The sequence below is a fragment of the Arachis stenosperma genome, chromosome 3, assembly GCF_014773155.1.
Source record: "Arachis stenosperma cultivar V10309 chromosome 3, arast.V10309.gnm1.PFL2, whole genome shotgun sequence".
Lineage (NCBI taxonomy): Eukaryota > Viridiplantae > Streptophyta > Magnoliopsida > Fabales > Fabaceae > Arachis > Arachis stenosperma.
Window position 1 is genome coordinate 106882523 of NC_080379.1, and position 18231 is coordinate 106900753.

General features: G+C 36.8%; 1 protein-coding gene across 1 annotated transcript; it reads right to left on the reverse strand.

Moving 5' to 3' along the window:
• Positions 1 to 1283: 1283 nt before the first annotated feature.
• LOC130968077 (importin subunit beta-1-like) lies at positions 1284 to 5553 on the reverse strand. Its single transcript, XM_057893162.1, has 3 exons — positions 5404 to 5553; positions 2184 to 4603; positions 1284 to 2088 (listed from the first exon to the last, which is right to left on the reverse strand). Exons 2-3 carry the CDS (start codon positions 4595 to 4597, stop codon positions 1890 to 1892), a joined length of 2613 nt encoding a protein of 870 aa, XP_057749145.1. The 5' UTR covers positions 4598 to 4603; positions 5404 to 5553; the 3' UTR covers positions 1284 to 1889.
• Between the last annotated feature and the right edge of the window lie 12678 nt (positions 5554 to 18231).

Here is an 18231-nt window from a genome sequence, read left to right on the forward strand (position 1 = left end):
CACCCTCAACCCTAAACAGAAATGACAACGGTAATGGCAAATGGGTTCCATTTGAAGGCATAGGACAAACAGAAAAAACGACGACGTCTTTCCATCCAGGGACGCATTTGTCCCTAACCTCAATCCACCTTTTTACCTCTACATCGTTACGGTCACACGTCAACTAAGTGACACATCACCCGTCTCCATTACGTCTAGAAGACCATTTTGCACGGAAGAATAGATTTGTCACACGTTTTGAATAGTAAGGGGTGTTTTTGTATTTTTAGATCTTCAGGGACAAATTCGTCCACGAAATAAAAGCTCAGGGATTAATTTGTCCTTTTTCCTAATATTTTTTAATAAAACTATCATTTTAAATTAAGTCATTCCAAATAACATTTAAAATATCCTATAAAATTAAACTCTAAACCTTTTCTTTTTTGCTTTTTAAGAACTAATTTACCTAAATTTAAACACTATTAAAGTGTTGGATAAAGTATTAAATTAGTCCCTTACATTTGGGCGTAATCCTGTTTTATTTCTTAAGGTTTAAAGTGTCCTATTTGAATCGAAAAAAAAGTTTCTTTTAACTTCAATGTAGTCTCACCATGAAGTCAAAATCAAATAATTAACGAAATGTCTTACATAACAGCAGTATAAGAATAAGATCTATAATTTATAAGCTCCAGCAGCACAAAATCAACCTCAACCGTGGATGCATCAATACATTTATTTATCATTCTTCTTACAATTTAAATTAATTTTTTTCTATAAAACTACGAAAAATGATAAATAAATGTATTAATACATCCACAATTGATCTTGTGCTTTTGGAGTTGATCTTGTACTTTTGGAGCTTATACTTGTACTTTTAGAACTTGTACTTGTTCTCTAGATGATTAACTTGTTCCGACTTATTTCAATTTAGTACTTTATCCTAAAGTATTAATATATTATGATGATTGTTGAATAAACCCAAATACTTCATGATTCCCTCAAAAAAATTATTTAAACTTTTGTTCTACCCAAGAATAACATAAGCATGCAATTGAGTTAACTTTTACATCCTCAAGGAAGAGTAGTTCTTTACAGGAAAATAATTTTACATCCACGATCAGCCTCTTTACCTGTGTCCGAACTAGTGGAATTGCACAATGTATCAAAATTCTACTACTCCCAAGTCTTAACAATTTGTTTAGGTACCAAATTTCAATCATTTACATAAATATTTCACAAAATATTAACTGCTAGGAAACTTGGAGAAGCCCTTGAAGAAAAACTATAGTACGGCCGATGAAATATAGACTCATGGAAAATAATAATTAAAAAATTGACATTGAAGACAATGATTTGAATAATTTCAAGGAACGGCTAATATGTTGTTGCATTACCTATTCCAAACACATGGAAGGACGAAGACGATTGTTTCGCTCTACAGCCAATAGTAAAAAGGTTAAAAAATGAAAAAAGACATAATGTATTCCCCCTTCTGCCCCCCAACCCATCATTATCTAAAAGACTGACCCCCATGAAACTCAAACAACCCAAATACTGGCGCAAGCCCCATAGATTAATATTTTGTTCTTCCCCCATCGTGAAAATACCGGGTTTTTCATCTTTCCTTTAAACCGCAACTTTTCTGCCAAGTTAGCAGATAGATCGGTCATCACCCACCGACCTCCTCCCATTGCAATGCAGAAAGATAAATTTAAAAAGGGAAAAAGAAAGAAAAACGCAGACTCCAAGCTACTGACATGAAAATGCAGACAGCGAAAGGACCTACTGACTGAAACACCTTTGCCCAAAAATGGTGATGACCCGACTCATGGCATGCAGTTGAGACCTCCACGCAACAGATGCAGATATGTATGCAAGAAACAAGGACCTCTGAAACAGTAATAAAGGCCTCAAAATGAAATTGCTCGACTGATTGCCAACTTGGCCCATTCGGCAGATTCCTTGATCAAATGATCATCAGATGATAAACACTCTTTGAGGAAGTCTTTGCTGGACACAGATTGCTGGATCAACGGACCAGCACTACTGCCCAATGTATCAGCTAGGTCTCCAAGCACGCCAATTGCTGTCTTAGTCACAACATCATCCCTGAAAGGAACCAGAGATGCCAATGGATTAAAATAACATAAATTACTAAATCCACGGAACCAATTCATAAACTGAAAATTCCAATGTATACTTACATGTCTTTCTCCATATACAAACTGTCCAAGAATTGCAGTACATGAGGAGCATAAGGCATCAGAAGCTGGGTCTTTGGGGAGCCCTTAAACCCTTGGAAGATACCTGAGTAAGCCTCAAGGATTCCATTTCTCAAGGAATTAGTGTACTCTGTCATATCATCATCAGCTCCAGACGTATGAGCCGATAGCTCGGCAGCACTCTGAAGCATGGGCATAGCATATAACAAGTACTTTTCAAAGTTCTCTCCAATTGCCAAGGCAATGTCGCCAAAACAAGAAAAAATGGGAGGCTTCACAGACCTATGCAACTGATTACTGGACAAATCTTTCAGAAGTTGGGTCATTATCCCATCACAATAGGGGAGTATTTTTTCCTCCAATGCCCTGCATACATCACCAACCACGCCCACTGTGATGGCACAAACCTGGTAGTCTTCAAAATTTTGGAGACCCATCTCCAAGTACTTGTAAAATTCTGTCATATATTTAGCAAAATCAGGACCAGTTGCATAGGCTAAAGCTCCAATTGCAAGCATAGCCTCCTCATGAGCTGTCGCACTACGTGAAGCGAACACTCTTAGAAACAAAGCCATAATTTGGTCAGCATACTGCATGAAATGATACTTCGTTGGTTCAGATGAACCCAACTTCTGAATGATGACCTGCAAGCAACCACACAGAAGGCCTTGTAACTCATTTTGCCTCTCATCGGATGAGACCTTCTGATTCTCGAGAGTGTTGTGGAGCTCCAACATAATGAGAGGCGCAAGCTGTACCACCATTGGAGCTGTTTCATCATTAGAACACCTCACTACTTCATTTAAGGCTTCATAGGCTGCTGTTCTAAGGCGTGATTCTACAGCATCCTCTCTGTGAGTTACAGTGAGGAGAGCTTGAACGATATCTTGAAAGTATGGGGTCAATGGAGAGGATGCAGATCCAGCATCCTCATAACCTTGGGCAAGAAAATAGAGAGCACCACACGCCTTCTCAGCAACGTTAGGTACATCTTTCATGCTTTGGATCAGCACAGTAACAATCTGTTGGCAGTTTGCGGGTGTGATGATTGGTGTATCCAAAGCTGTCCCGTGCAAGAACTCAAACATACGTCCAAGAGTCCATGCAGTAGTGTCCTTCACATGATTACTTGGGTCTTTCATCAGTGCAGTAAGCATGAAGTTCAAAGCCATGGTCACAAGTGGCTCAAGCTTTTCAGGGGATGGACCTTCAAGAATGGAGCCGAAGGCATAAGTGGCTGCTTCTCTCTGCCTCCAATCTGGTTTAGATATATTCTCTTGAATAAATGGCATAACCAGAGGCACAATGTCATCACCAACTGTTCGTGCAACCAATCCTAAGCATGTGCCTCCAGCCATAGCAATGTTCCAAGCCCCTTCATCTTGATCTTGATCCTCGTCTTGCTTCAGCAGTGTTTCCAATAACATAGGAACAAGAAATGAAAGAGCCTGCTTAATAAAGTAAAAGCAAGGAATATCTGAATCTGCACTAAAATCACCTCCATATTCTTCTAATATATCAATCTCTTCATCACATATTGAGCTCCAAAACTCAATAGCCTGAAGTGCAACTTGCTCCTCATCCTCCTTCACAGCCTTGGCAGTGATGTTGAATATATCTTGGATATATGGAGCCAATTTTTCATAGTACGTTGAAGAAATAGCTACCAAACACTCAAAAGCTGCTCGTCGAATCTTCACATCAGGAGAGAGAGTTGTCTCACAAACTATTCTCATGATGTAATCACGCTCCATATCATTAGAAAAGTTTGCCTGAGCAAAACCAAGGGCGTTGTACAATGCTCTTACAGCAGCAAGCCTAACATCATTGTTTTCTTCTGTAGAATTCATTCCCTGAACAACCGCAGTGAGTATCTTATTTACATGATCCTGGTCTACCACATCTGGTGAGACTTCTTCACAAATGTACCCAAGAGTCTCAAGAGTTGCCTGCCTCGTAGGAGCAGGTAGCTGATGAACATTTGATAAGAGGGATCCTATCAATTCAGGCCACTGCTTGTGAGGCAACTCTATACCAGCGACCTTTGCAATAACTTGTGATACAGTTGAACGAGCATCTACAGATGGAGATGAAAGGGTCCTCAACAACAATGCTTTAATTTGGGCTTTCAAAGTTGGGTCCAATGACAGCCATCTTTGAACCAATTCTATCTTTCTGTGTTGTTCCTTTGCATCAAGAGCATTCTTGAGAATTAGACCAGCTAGCTTCCGACTCTCAGCAGGCTTCTCATCATTTGCCAATTCCCCAGCAAGAGAATACAAGAAGCTTGGAAGATTCTGCTCCTGAAATTGTTTCAAATTCTCTTCTGCTTGTTTCCTAAGCGCTCCATCAACTGCTTGCGCATTTAAAAGAATTTGAGTAACCTCCATGGCCATCTACACCTGAAGAGTACATGTATAACCACATTAAAAGGGAGCACTAAACTGCACCTAACAGACTAGCAACAGCAATTTATCAGGCACGTGAAGATGAAGATGCTATAATAATTAATAGATAAAACACTACTTAACCACACAAAAAGAGTTACAAAACAACGGTGAGCAAATTAATTTCCAGGGTGCACCAGATTATAACAGATTCAGATTATGTCTGGCAACAAAAGATAGGTAATTATTTAAACACATATGGCGTGTGCCAGGTGTACCACGTATGGAATACGGCTAGAACTGGGTGAAACAATCAAAACCAACTTCAGAAGAGAAACAGTAATACAAGTAGTGTCCCACTGAGAAGGGCATGTATCATTAAGTATACAACAACATCTACCAAAACGCTTTTTTATAAAAAGTAATCTTTAGCACACTGGACGACTGTTTCGCACATGTTCCAACAGACCGAAAAAATGCAAGGAGGAATATAAATTTGAATCCATTTTCCACATTCCCTGAGCAAAACTAATAGACCATAACTAACTCAAAAACATCCCGATTCAAATAATCGGCCAACGAACAACACAGAAGAGGGAAAAATTAGGAAAATCAAAATAGAACTGGTTCTGATCAGAAATGGAAGCATACCTTACAAATTAGTCAAATAAAATACAAAAACGAAGACTGGATCACTACCACGGATCAGAGTTCGAACTAGTAATAACAGGAATAATAATGAAACAATAACAAACCAAAATAACGAAAAGCTTGTATTTAGGGATTAGAAGACAGAATGAATGAAGCGAACTCACGGCGAGTTGAGAAATGGAATCGGCTGAGGGGAAAGGAGTGAGGAACCAGTTGAACTCGGAAGAGGGGGCGCGGCGACTCTGAAACCCTAGCAGAGTGTGGGAAAAAGCAAAGACGAGAAACTGTGTTAAAATTTTGTTCTTCAATACGCCTTTTTTATATTCGTTGTACGACACTCCTGGACTGATGTTAACTAATATCCGCCGTTGATTCAAATAGGATTGATCTCAGCCCTCCTTTCCTCCTATCAACGGCTCAATTTTGAATTGCTTAATGGATCTTGATATTCCTGCCAGAACCTTAGGATTTTAATTTTGTAAGTGCGAGCGGTGTCGAGTGATGCCACGCGACGATCGGCGCGCGTGTGTTCTGCGTGGGGTTTCAAAATGAATACCATATGATATGGGCTGGAAATTTTGCATAGGTTGATTTTTTTTTTTCTACGCGCTGTGTCAATGGTGTCTGATTTTTGTAGTGACTACTGACTAGTGTGATATGGAGATTAATAATTGCTATCATAGCCATGTCTTTTTCTAAAATTATTTAGTACCTACTGTATCATCACCGCTATTCCTCATAAGCTTTTTATTTTTTTTTAATTAATAATTAATTTTTAACCACAAAAGATTCAAAGCATTAGATAAATATATCCATGAAAAAACAAAATTAATAGTGTACCCACAAAAACTATATTCCAATTGACGAGGCTAATTAAAATTTAAAAAATTATTCCAAATTTTTAAATTATCCTTTTTTTATTAAATCTAATTTCATAATTTTTTTTTCCTATTCCACCACTGTACTTATCTTCAATTTGACCAGCTCAACTTCATTTTCTTCTATCAACTCATCCACCATCTTTCCCACTTTTGTCATCTCTATCTTCTACTTCAGGCAACTCCTTCGTTGTTTGATTCACCACTAACGCTACTTCCATCGACTCCAGAGCCTCCCTCCTCTTTCTATCCTCCACACCTCCATATCCTCAATAGTTTCAGCGCCACTGTTTGGGATCCATCATGGTCAATCGTAACGCCTCTTTTGCAATGTTCGAAAACAATGATAATTTACTAATTTTAAATGGAAGCCACATTTTTCTGTGGCAATCATTCGACCATTCCACCAATACACTTTGTTCCTTCTCAAAATCTCAGTTCCCGTAAGAATTTAAGATCTAATTTTTACTTTTTTATCTTTTAAAATAATGAAAATTTAATCCTAAATTAAAATGGCAGCATACTACAATAAAATTAGTGTTTTAAATTTTTCTGTGAATGTTGTGTACAACCTTATTTTGACATTACAATAATGTAATTCATAGAAAGACATTATAATTATTGAATCAACTTTTTCTGGCACACGGACAATAAAAAAAATAGACTCAATAGAATTTATTAGTGATGGTGTCAAAAATGGGTGTTATGGTAGCGATAAAAGAAAAAGAAGAAAGATTGTGGAATTAGATGGGGTGATGGAGAATTGTTAAAAAGGATAATTTAAAAATTTTAAATAAATTTTTAGGTTTTGTTTAATTTTGTCAACTAAAATCTATCTTTCATAAATGCAGCATTAGTATTTTTTTATGACTAGATTTGTCTACACCTAAATTTTTTGTGGTTAAAAATTATTATTTACTCATTTTTTTATTTTCTTACTTTGGAATAATTATCACAAATATATTATAATATAGGATTTAACTAATTAATATTCTAAGAGCACAAGTTAAAATTACTATTAATAAAAAAATTTTAATATTTTACTTTAATAAATGACATAATAAATATGTTAAAAATTTAAATTTAATATTTTTTATAATTTTTTAATTAATAATTTTATTATGTATTTTAAAGACGAATGTTAGCATCCTATAAATAGTATAAAATTATTTTATCTAATAATTTTTTACATTTTTGATATCTCTCTATTATAAAGGTTCATTTTATTTTTTGAAGTTATGACTACTATAATTAAAATTGGGCCATGAGGTTGTAAGATAGTAATTTAGTTCTTAAGATCTATTTAATTACTCTTAGGATGTGTATTGGTGCACGAAATTGTAAATCACACTTTTCACAATTCGTACCACTAACCAGCAAGTGCACTAGGTCGTCCAAGTAATACCTTACGTGAGTAAGGGTCGATCCCACAGAGATTGTTGGCTTGAAGCAAGCTATGGTTACCTTATAACTCTTAGTCAGGATATCAATTATAATTATCAGTTGACTTGCAAATGAACAAGAGAGCATGGATTAAATAATACTTATTATGCAGTAATGGAGAATATATTGGAGTTTTGGAGATGCTTTGTCTTCTGAATCTCTGCTTTCCTACTGTCATCTTCTTCACGCACGCAAGGTTCCTTCTATGGCAAGCTGTGTGTTGGTGGATCACCGTTGTCAATGGCTACCATCCGTCCTCTCAGTGAAAATGGTCCAGGTGCGCTGTCACTGCACGGCTAATCATCTGTCAGTTCTCACTCATGCTGGAATAGGATCCTTTGATCCTTTTGCGTCTGTCACTACGCCCAACCCTTGTAAGTTTGAAGATCGTCACAGTTATTCAATCCCTGAATCCTACTCGGAATACCACAGACAAGGTTTAGACTTTCCAGATTCTCAAGAATGCTGCCAATGGATTCTAGCTTATACCACAAAGATTCTGATTAAGAAATCCAAGAGATATTCATTCAATCGAAGGTAGAACGGAGGTGATTGTCAAGCACGCGTTCATAGATTGAGAATGGTGATGAGTATCACGGATCATCACCTTCATCATGGTTAAGTACGAATGAACATCTTAGAGAGAAACAAGCGTGTTTAAATGGAAAACAGAAATAATTGCATTAATTCATCGAGACGCTGCAGAGCTCCTCACCCCCAACAATGGAGTTTAGAGACTCATGCCGTCAGAGAATACAAAGTTCAGATCTAAAATGTCATAAGGTTCAAAATAAATCTCTAAAAGTTGTTTAAATACTAAGCTAGTAACCTAGGTTTACAGAAAATGAGTAAACTAAGATGGATAGTGCAGAAATCCACTTCTGGGACCCACTTGGTGTGTACTGGGGCTGAGACTTGAGTTTCTCACATGCCTGGGCTGTTTTTGGAGTTAAACGTCAGGTTGTAACTTGTTCTGGCGTTCAACTCCAACTTGTAACCTGTTTCTGGCGTTCAACGCCAGAATGCAACATGGAACTGGCGTTAAATGCCAGTTTACATCATTTATCTTCGCGCAAAGTATGGACTATTATATATTGATGGAAAGCCCTAGATGTCTACTTTCCAACCCAATTGAGAGCGCGCCAATTGGACTATTTTAGCTCCAAAAAATCCATTCCGAGTGCAGGAAGGTCAGAATCCAACAACATCAGTAGTCCTTTTTCAGCCTGAATCAGATTTTTGCTCAGCTCCCTCAATTTTAGCCAGAAAATATCTGAAATCACAGAAAAACAAACAAACTCAGAGTAAAGTCCAGAAATATGAATTTTGCCTAAAAACTAATAAAAAAATATACTAAAAACTAACTAAAACATACTAAAAACTATATGAATTACCCCCCAAAAGCGTATAAAATATCCGCTCATCACAACACCAAACTTAAACTGCTGCTTGTCCTCAAGCAACTAGATAAATAAAATAGGATAAAAAGAAATCAAGAAGCAATAGTATCTCAGAGTTTTAAGTGAAGCTCAGATTCTAATTAGATGAGCGGGACTAGTAGCTTTCTGCTTCCGAATAGTTTTGGCATCTCACTTTATCCTTTGAAATTCAGAATGATTGGCATCTATAGGAACTCAGAATTCATATAGTATTATTGATTCTCCTAGTTTAGTATGTTGATTCTTGAACACAGCCACTTTATGAGTCTTGGCCGTGGCCCTAAGCACTTTGTTTTCCAGTATTACCACTGGATACATAAATGCCACAGACACATAACTGGGTGAACCTTTTCAGATTGTGACTTAGCTTTGCTCAAGTCCCCAATTAGAGGTGTCCAGAGTTCTTAAGCACACTCTTTTGCTTTGGATCACGACTTTAACCACTCAGTCTCAAGCTTTTCACTTGGACCTGCATGCCACAAGCACATGGTTAGGGACAGCTTGATCTAGCCGCTTAGGCCTGGATTTACTTCCTTGGGCCCTCCTATCTATTGATGCTCAAAGTCTTGGATCCTTTTCACCCTTGCCTTTTGGTTTAAAGGGCTATTGGCTTTTTCTACATCTTTTGCTTTTTTGGCTGCTTTTTCTTGCTTCAAGAATCAATTTCATGATTTTTCAGATCAGCAATAATATTTCTCTTGTTAATCATTCTTTCAGAAGCCAACAATTTTAACATTCATAAAATTCAATATAAAAAATATGCACTGTTCAGGCATTCATTTAAAAGACAAAAACTATTGCCACCACATATAAATAATTAGAATTTACCTTATTAAGAACTCGAAAAAAATATTGCCTCTTTATTCTAAAAATCTACTATTTTATTCATGTTTGATGATGATGAGAAAAATAAATTATAGCTTAATTGGAGATAAAACCAAAATAGATATACTAATTACTACTACTACTCATATATATAATTCTAAGGTAAATTCCTATAAGAACAATTATCACAGAGTTAAAGCTAAGATTAGGACTCAACAACCTTTATTTTGGGAGGTGGATGCTCTTTTAATCTGTGGGGTGCTTGGCCCTTCAAGAGATAGCTTCTGACGCTTCAGTTGCCTCAGTTCACGCTCTTGCTCCTCTTGTTCCTTAAGCAGTTTGCAAAGTATGCTATTTTGATTTTGCTGTTCTTCCTTTAATTGCTCCATAGCTTCTTGCAACTTGGTGACAGATGCTTCAAGACGCTCCCAGTATTCAATTTAAGGGATTTCCGGGAGGAACTCCTGTGCTTTCCTCTTGATGGGGTCGTCCTGCACCTGTTGTCCTTCTATTGACTTTTTGGTGATTGGTCGCTCAACTGAGATATACTCAGTTACTCCCATCTTCACCCCAGCATCTTTACATAGCATAGAGATTAAGCTTAGATAGGCCAATTTGGCATCTTTGGAGTTCTTGTTTGCAATTGTGTAAAGTTCACAAGAGATCAGCTGATGAACTTCCACTTCTTTTCCCAACATAATGCAATGGATCGTTACTACTCCTTTGATGGTGACTTCAGAGTGGTTGCTAGTGGGCAATATAGAACGCCCAATAAAGTCCAGCCAGCCTCTGGCGACTGGTTTGAGATCTTCTCTCTTGAGTTGGTTTAGGACTCCTTTTGTGTTAGTTGTCCACTTGGTTCCAGGGAGGCATATGTCCTCTAGAATTTTGTCCAAGCTCTTATCTGTTCTTATCATTCTCCTATTAAAGGAATCTGGGTCATCTTGCAGCTGAGGTAGCTTGAAGATCTCCCTGATTTTGTCAGGGTGGAGGTGAACAATCTTCCCTCTGACCAGCGTCTGATAGTCATAGAAGGCGGTTCCAGCTATTCTCTGCCTGTCTGTTTGCCACAGATTAGAGTAGAATTCGTGAACCATGTTTCTTCCCACCTTTGTTTTAGGATTAGCTAAGATTTCCCAGTTCCTGTTTCGAATTTGCTCTTGGATCTCCGGATATTCGTCTTCTTTCAGATCAAATTTAACTTCCGGGATTACTAACCTTAGACCCATTATTTTGTAGTAATATTCTGAATATTTTTCGGTTAAGAACTTCCCTTGATTCCAAAGTGGTTTTGGAATATTCTCTTTCTTGCCTCTTGGAGTGATTTGTTTTCCCTTAGGAGCCATGATCTTAGTGGGTATTGGTTTAGTGATCACGGATAAATACACCAAACTTAGAGGTTTGCTTATCCTCAAGCAAAAGAAAGGAAAGGAGAGGGATAGATGGAGAGCCAAGTTCGAATTGTGGAGGAGAGGAGGGAGCCGAACGTGGATTTAAAGGGGGTGGGTTTTCGAAAATTTTGAAGAGGATATGATTTGTAAAAGATAAGTATGATAGAAAAAAGATGCAATTTAAAATTGAAAAGATATGAAAGATATTTGAAAAAGATAAATCTGAATTTTGAAAAGAAGATATGATGAGTTTAAAAAGATTTGAGAAGAATTTGAAAAGATTTGAAAAGAATTCAAAAAGATAATTGAGTTTTGAAAAAGATTTGAAAAGAAGTTGAAGAAGATTAAAAAAAAGATTTATGTTTAGAATTAAGATACATTTGATATCTTGGAAAAAGGATTTGAAAAATTAGGATTTGTAATATGTTTATGCAAGAAATTATGGATGGAAACATGAAAATTTGAAAAAAATTCAAGTTGGGAACAAAAACTTCCTCCCTTCCATAATCCTGGCGTTAAACGCCCAACTGCTGCATGTTTTGGGCGTTTAATACCCAGTTGATGCTTGGTCTGGGCGTTTAACGCCCAGCTGTTGCTTCTAGCTAGCGTTAAACGCCAGAAACTCCTTTATCACTGGGCATTTTTCTGAACACCCAGGATGCTGTAAATCTGGCGTTAAACGCCCAGAAGTTACTTCTTTCTGGCATTTAACGCCCAGATGGCTATCTCTACTGGCGCTAAACACCTAGTAGATGCTTCTTTTGGGCGTTTAACGCCCAAAACAACTCTTACTTGCTTTTTCGCACCAGTGAGCTTCTTTTTGCTGTTTTATCCTCTGAATCCTTTTGTAACTCTGTGAACTCATGCAATTGCTATTTTACCTTGAAGATAATTAATATGAACCTATAAAATTCAATTAATTAACAAATAAGCTTTGTTAATGGTTGGGTTGTCTCCCAGCAAGCGCTTCTTTATTGTCTTTAGCTGGACTATTACTGAGCTTTAATCAAGTCTCAGTTTTGAGCATTCTTGCTCAAAATTGCTTTCAAGATAATGTTTGACTCTCTGTCCATTAACAATGAACTTTTTGTTAGAATCATTATCCTGAAGCTCTACGTATCCATATGGTGACACACCTGTAATCAGATATGGTCCTCTCCACCGGGACTTCAATTTCCCGGAGAATAATCTGAGTCTAGAATTAAACAGCAGAACTTTCTGTCCTAACTCAAAGACTCTGGATGACAGCTTCTTATCATGCCATCTTTTTGCTTTCTCTTTGTAAATTTTTGCATTTTCGAAAGCATTGAGTCTAAATTTCTCTAGCTCATTTAACTGGAGCAATCGTTTTTCTCCAACTAACTTGGCATCAAGGTTTAGGAATCTGGTTGCCCAGTAGGCCTTATGTTCCAGTTCCACTGGCAAGTGACAGGCTTTTCCAAATACAAGCTGGTATGGAGAGGTCCCTATAAGAGTCTTGAATGCTGTTCTATATGCCCACAGAGTATCATCTAAGCTTCTTGCCCAATCCCTTCTACGGTTAATCACAGTCCGTTCCAGGATTCTTTTAAGTTCTCTATTAGAGACTTCAGCTTGTCCATTTGTCTGTGGATGATATGGAGTTGCCACCCTGTGGCTAACTCCATATCGAATCATAGCAGAGTAAAGCTGTTTATTGCAGAAATGAGCGCCCCCATCACTGATTAGTACTCTAGAGACACCAAATCTGCTGAAGATATATTTCTGGAGGAATTTCAACACTGTCTTAGTATCATTAATGGGTGTTGCAATAGCTTCTACCCATTTGGATACATAATCCACTGCCACCAGAATGTAAGTGTTTGAGTATGATGGTGGGAAAGGCTCCATGAAGTCAATACCCCATATATCAAACAACTCAATCTCCAAGATCCCTTGTTGAGGCATGGCATAACTGTGAGGCAGATTGCCAGATCTTTGACAACTGTCACAATTAAGTACAAACTCTCAGGAGTCTTTATAGAGAGTAGGCCAATAGAAACCACATTGGAAGACTCTTGTGGCTGTTCGCTCACTTCTAAAATGTCCTCCATATTATGATCCATGGCAATGCCAGAGGATCTTCTGTGCTTCTTCTTTAGGTACACATCTACGGATTACTCTGTCTACACATCTCTTGAAGAGATATGGTTCATCCCAAAGATAGTATTTTGCATCCGTGATCAATTTCTTTGATTGTTGCCTACTATACTCTTTGGGTATGAATCTCACAGCCTTGTAGTTTACAATGTCTACAAACCATGGTATTTCCTGGATGACAAAGAGTTGCTCATTCGAAAAGTTTTCAGAGATCTCAGTAAGAGGGAGGGACGCCCCTTCTACTGGTTCTATTTGGGACAGGTGATCTGCTACTTGGTTCTCTGTCCCTTTTCTGTCTCTTATGTCTATATCAAACTCTTGCAGAAGAAACACCCATCTTATGAGTCTGGGTTTTGAATCCTACTTTGTGAGTAGATATTTAAGAGCAGCATGGTCAGTGTACACAATCACTTTCGATCCTACTAAATAAGATCTGAACTTGTCAATGGCGTAAACCACTACAAGTAACTCTTTTTCTGTGGTTGTGTAGTTCTTCTGTGCATCATTTAAAACACGACTGTTATAATAAATGACGTGCAGAAGCTTGTCATGCCTTTGTCCCAACACTGCACCAATGGCATGGTTATTGGCATCACACATTAGTTCAAATGGTAATGTCCAGTCTGGTGCAGAGATGACTGGTGCTGTGACCAGCTTAGCTTTCAGAGTCTCAAACGCCTGCAGACACTCCTTATCAAAGATAAATGGCGTGTCAGCAGCTAGCAAATTACTCAGAGGTTTGGCGATTTTTGAAAAATCTTTTATAAACCTCCTATAGAATCCTGCATGTCCCAGAAAGCTTCTGATTGCCTTAACATTGGCAGGTGGTGGTAATTTTTCAATTACCTCTACCTTAGCTTGATCCACCTCTATTCCCTTATTCGAAATTTTGTGCCCAAGGACAATTCCTTCAGTCACCATAAAGTGACATTTCTCCCAGTTTAAAACTAAGTTAGTCTCTTAGCACCTCTTTAGAACAAGTGCTAGATGGTCAAGACAGGAGCTGAATGAGTCTCCAAATACTAAAAATTCATCCATGAAGACTTCCAGAAACTTTTCCACCATATCAGAGAAAATAGAGAGCATGCACCTTTGAAAGGTTACAGGTGCATTGCACAGACCAAATGGCATCCTTCTGTATGAAAATACTCTGGATGGACATGTGAATGCTGTTTTCTCTTGCTCCTGGGGATCTACTGCAATTTGATTATAACCTGAATATCCATCCAGGAAGCAGTAGTATTCATGACCTGCTAGTCTTTCTAACATCTGGTCTATGAATGGTAAAGGAAAATGATCCTTTCTGGTAGCTGTATTGAGTCTTCTGTAATCAATACACATACGCCACCTGATGAGCGGATAATTTATACGCTTTTTGGCATTGTTTTTAGGTAGTTTTTAGTAAGTTCAAGCTACTCTTAGGGATGTTTTCATTAGTTTTTATGTTAAATTCACATTTCTGGACTTTACTATGAGTTTGTGTGTTTTTCTGTGATTTCAGGTAATTTCTGGCTGAAATTGAGGGACTTGAGCAAAACTCTGATAGGAGGCTGACAAAGGACTGCTGATGCTGTTGGAATCTGACCTCCCTGCACTCGAAATGGATTTTCTGGAGCTACAGAACTCCAAATGGCGCGCTCTCAACGGAGTTGGAAAGTAGACATCCAGTGCTTTCCAGCAATATATAATAGTTCATACTTTATTCGGGAATTGACGACGTAAACTGGCGCTCAACGCCAGTTCTATGTTGCTGTCTGGAGTCAAACGCCAGAAACACGTCACGACCCAGAGTTGAACGCCCAAAACACGTTACAACTTGGCGTTCAACTCCAAGAGAAGCCTCAGCTCGTGGATAGATCAAGCTCAGCCCAAGCATACACCAAGTGGGCCCTGGAAGTGGATTTATGCATCAATTACTTACTCATGTAAACCCTAGTAGCTAGTTTATTATAAATAGAACTTTTTACTAGTGTATTAGACATCTTGGGACGATTAGTTCTCAGATCATGGGGGCTGGCCATTCGGCCATGCCTGAACCTTTCACTTATGTATTTTCAACGGTGGAGTTTCTACACACCATAGATTAAGGGTGTGGAGCTCTGCTGTACCTCAAGTTTCAATACAATTACTATTATTTTCTATTCAATTCTCTTTATTCCTATTCTAAGATATTCGTTGCACTTCAACTTGATGAATGTGATGATCCGTGACACTCATCATCATTCTCAACTATGAACACGCGTGACTGACAACCACTTTCGTTCTACCTTAGACCGGGTGCATATCTCTTGGATTCCTTAATCAAAATCTTCGTGGTATAAGCTAGAATTGATGGCGGCATTCATGGGAATCCAGAAAGTCTAACCTTGTCTGTGGTATTCCGAGTAGGATTCCGGAATTGAATGACTGTGACGAGCTTCAAACTCCTGAAGGTTGGGCGTTAGTGACAGACGCAAAAGAATCAAGGGATTTTATTCCAACCTGATTGAGAACCGACAGATGATTAGCCGTGCTGTGACAGAGCATTTGGACCTTTTTCACTGAGAGGATGGGATGTAGCCATTAACAACGGTGATGCCCTACATACAGCTTGCCATGGAAAGGAGTAAGAAGGATTGAAGGAAGAAGTAGAAAAGTAGAAAAAGAAAGGGCACAGTATCTCCATACGCTTATCTGAAATTCCCACCATTAATTTACATAAGTATTTCTATCCTATGTTATTTATCTTTATTTCCTATTTATTATTTATTATTATTCGAAAATCCATAATCAATTATAATCCGCCTGACTGAGATTTACAAGATGACCATAGCTTGCTTCATACCAACAGTCTATGTGGGATCGACCCTTACTCACGTAAGGTATTGCTTGGATGACCCAGTACACTTGCTGGTTAAGTTGAACGGAGTTGTGTCCACACATAGCAAAGAGCCACAATAATGATTCCATACAATAACAAAGAGTACTACATTGATGTGATCACAATTTCGTCCACCAAGTTTTTGGCACCGTTGCCGGGAATTGTTGAGTTTGAACAACTGACGGTTCATCTTGTTGCTCAGATTAGGTAATTTTCTTTTCAAAATTTTTTTCAAAAATCTTTTACAAAATTTTTCTTTTCTTTTTCGTTTTTCCAAACTTTATTTTCGAAAAAAATTAATAAAAATCCAAAAAAATCATAAAATCATAAAAATAAAAAATATTTTGTGTTTCTTGTTTGAGTCTTGAGTCAACTTTTAAGTTTGGTGTCAATTGCATGCTTTAAAAATTTTTCTTGCATTTTTCGAAAATTCATGCATTCATGGTGTTCTTCATGATCTTCAAGTTGTTCTTGACAAGTCTTCTTGTTTGATCTTGATGTTTTCTTGTTTTGTGTTGTTTGTTGTTTTTCATATGTATTTTTCGTTTGTTAGAGTCCATGCATTAAAGATTTCTAAGTTTGGTGTCTTGCATGTTTTCTTTGCATAAAATTTTTTTCAAAAATATGTTCTTGATGTTCATCATGATCTTCAAAGTGTTCTTGGTGTTCATCTTGACATTCATGGTGTTCTTGCATGCATCTTGTGTTTTGATCCAAAATTTTCATGTTTTGGGTCATTTTTATGTTTTTCTCTCTCATCATCAAAAATTCAAAAATAAAAAAATATCTTTTCCTTTTTTCTCCCCTAATTTTCGAAAATTTGAGTTAACTTGGTCAAAAATTTTTAAAATTAGTTGTTTCTTACAAGTCAAGTCAAATTTTCAATTTTAAAAATCTTATCTTTTTTTTTAAATCTTTTTCAAAAATCATATCTTTTTCATTTTTTATTATTTTCGAAAAATTCCAAAAATCTTTTTCAAATTATTTTCAAAATCTTTTTCTTATCTTTATATCAAATTTTCGAAATTACACTAACAATTAATGTGATTGATTCAAAAATTTGGAGTTTGTTACTTTCTTGTTAAGAAAGGTTCAATCTTTAAATTCTAGAATCTTATCTTTTAGTTTCTTGTTAGTTAAGTAATTAATTTTAATTTTAAATTTTAAATCTTTTTCAATCATATCTTATCTATCTTATCTTTTTATCTTATCTTTTTATCATATCTTTTTCAAAATTTTATCTTTTTCAAAATTTGATTTCAAAATATCTTATCTAACTTTTTATCTTCTTATCTTTTCAAATTTGATTATAATATCTTTTTCAACTAACTATTTGACTTTTTGTTTGTTTCTTATCTTTTTCAAAACCACCTAACTACTTTTTTCTCTTCAATTTTCGAAAATACCTCTCTCTTTTTCAAAAATTCTTTTTAATTGTTTTAAATTTTAATTTTTAATTATATCTTATCTTTAATTTTTGAAAATAACTAACTCCTTTTCAAAAATATTTTCGAAAATCCCTCTCTCATCTTTTTCTATTTATTTATTTATTTACTAACACTTCTCTTCATCTCTTATCACCTCCCCTATCCTTACTCTTTATACAGACTATTCATCCCTCTCCTTCCATTATGCCCTTTCTTCTTCTACTAAACATAAAGAAATCTCTATACTGTGACATAGAGGATTCCTCTTCTTTTCTTGTTTTCTTCTCTTTCATATGAGCAGGAACAAGGAAAAAGGCACTCTTGTCGAAATTGATCTAGAACCTGAAAGGACTCTGAAGAGGAAACTAAGAGAAGCTAAATTACAACAATCCAGAAATAACCTTTCAGAAATTTTCAAACAAGAGAAGGAGATGGCAGCCGAACCCAACAACAATAATGCAAGGAGAATGCTTGGTGACTTCACAAAACCAACGTCCAAATTTGATGGAAAAAGCATCTCCATTCCTGCCATTGGAGCCAACAATTTTGAGCTTAAACCTCAACTAGTTGCTTTAATGCAACAGAACTGCAAGTTTTATGGACTTCCATCT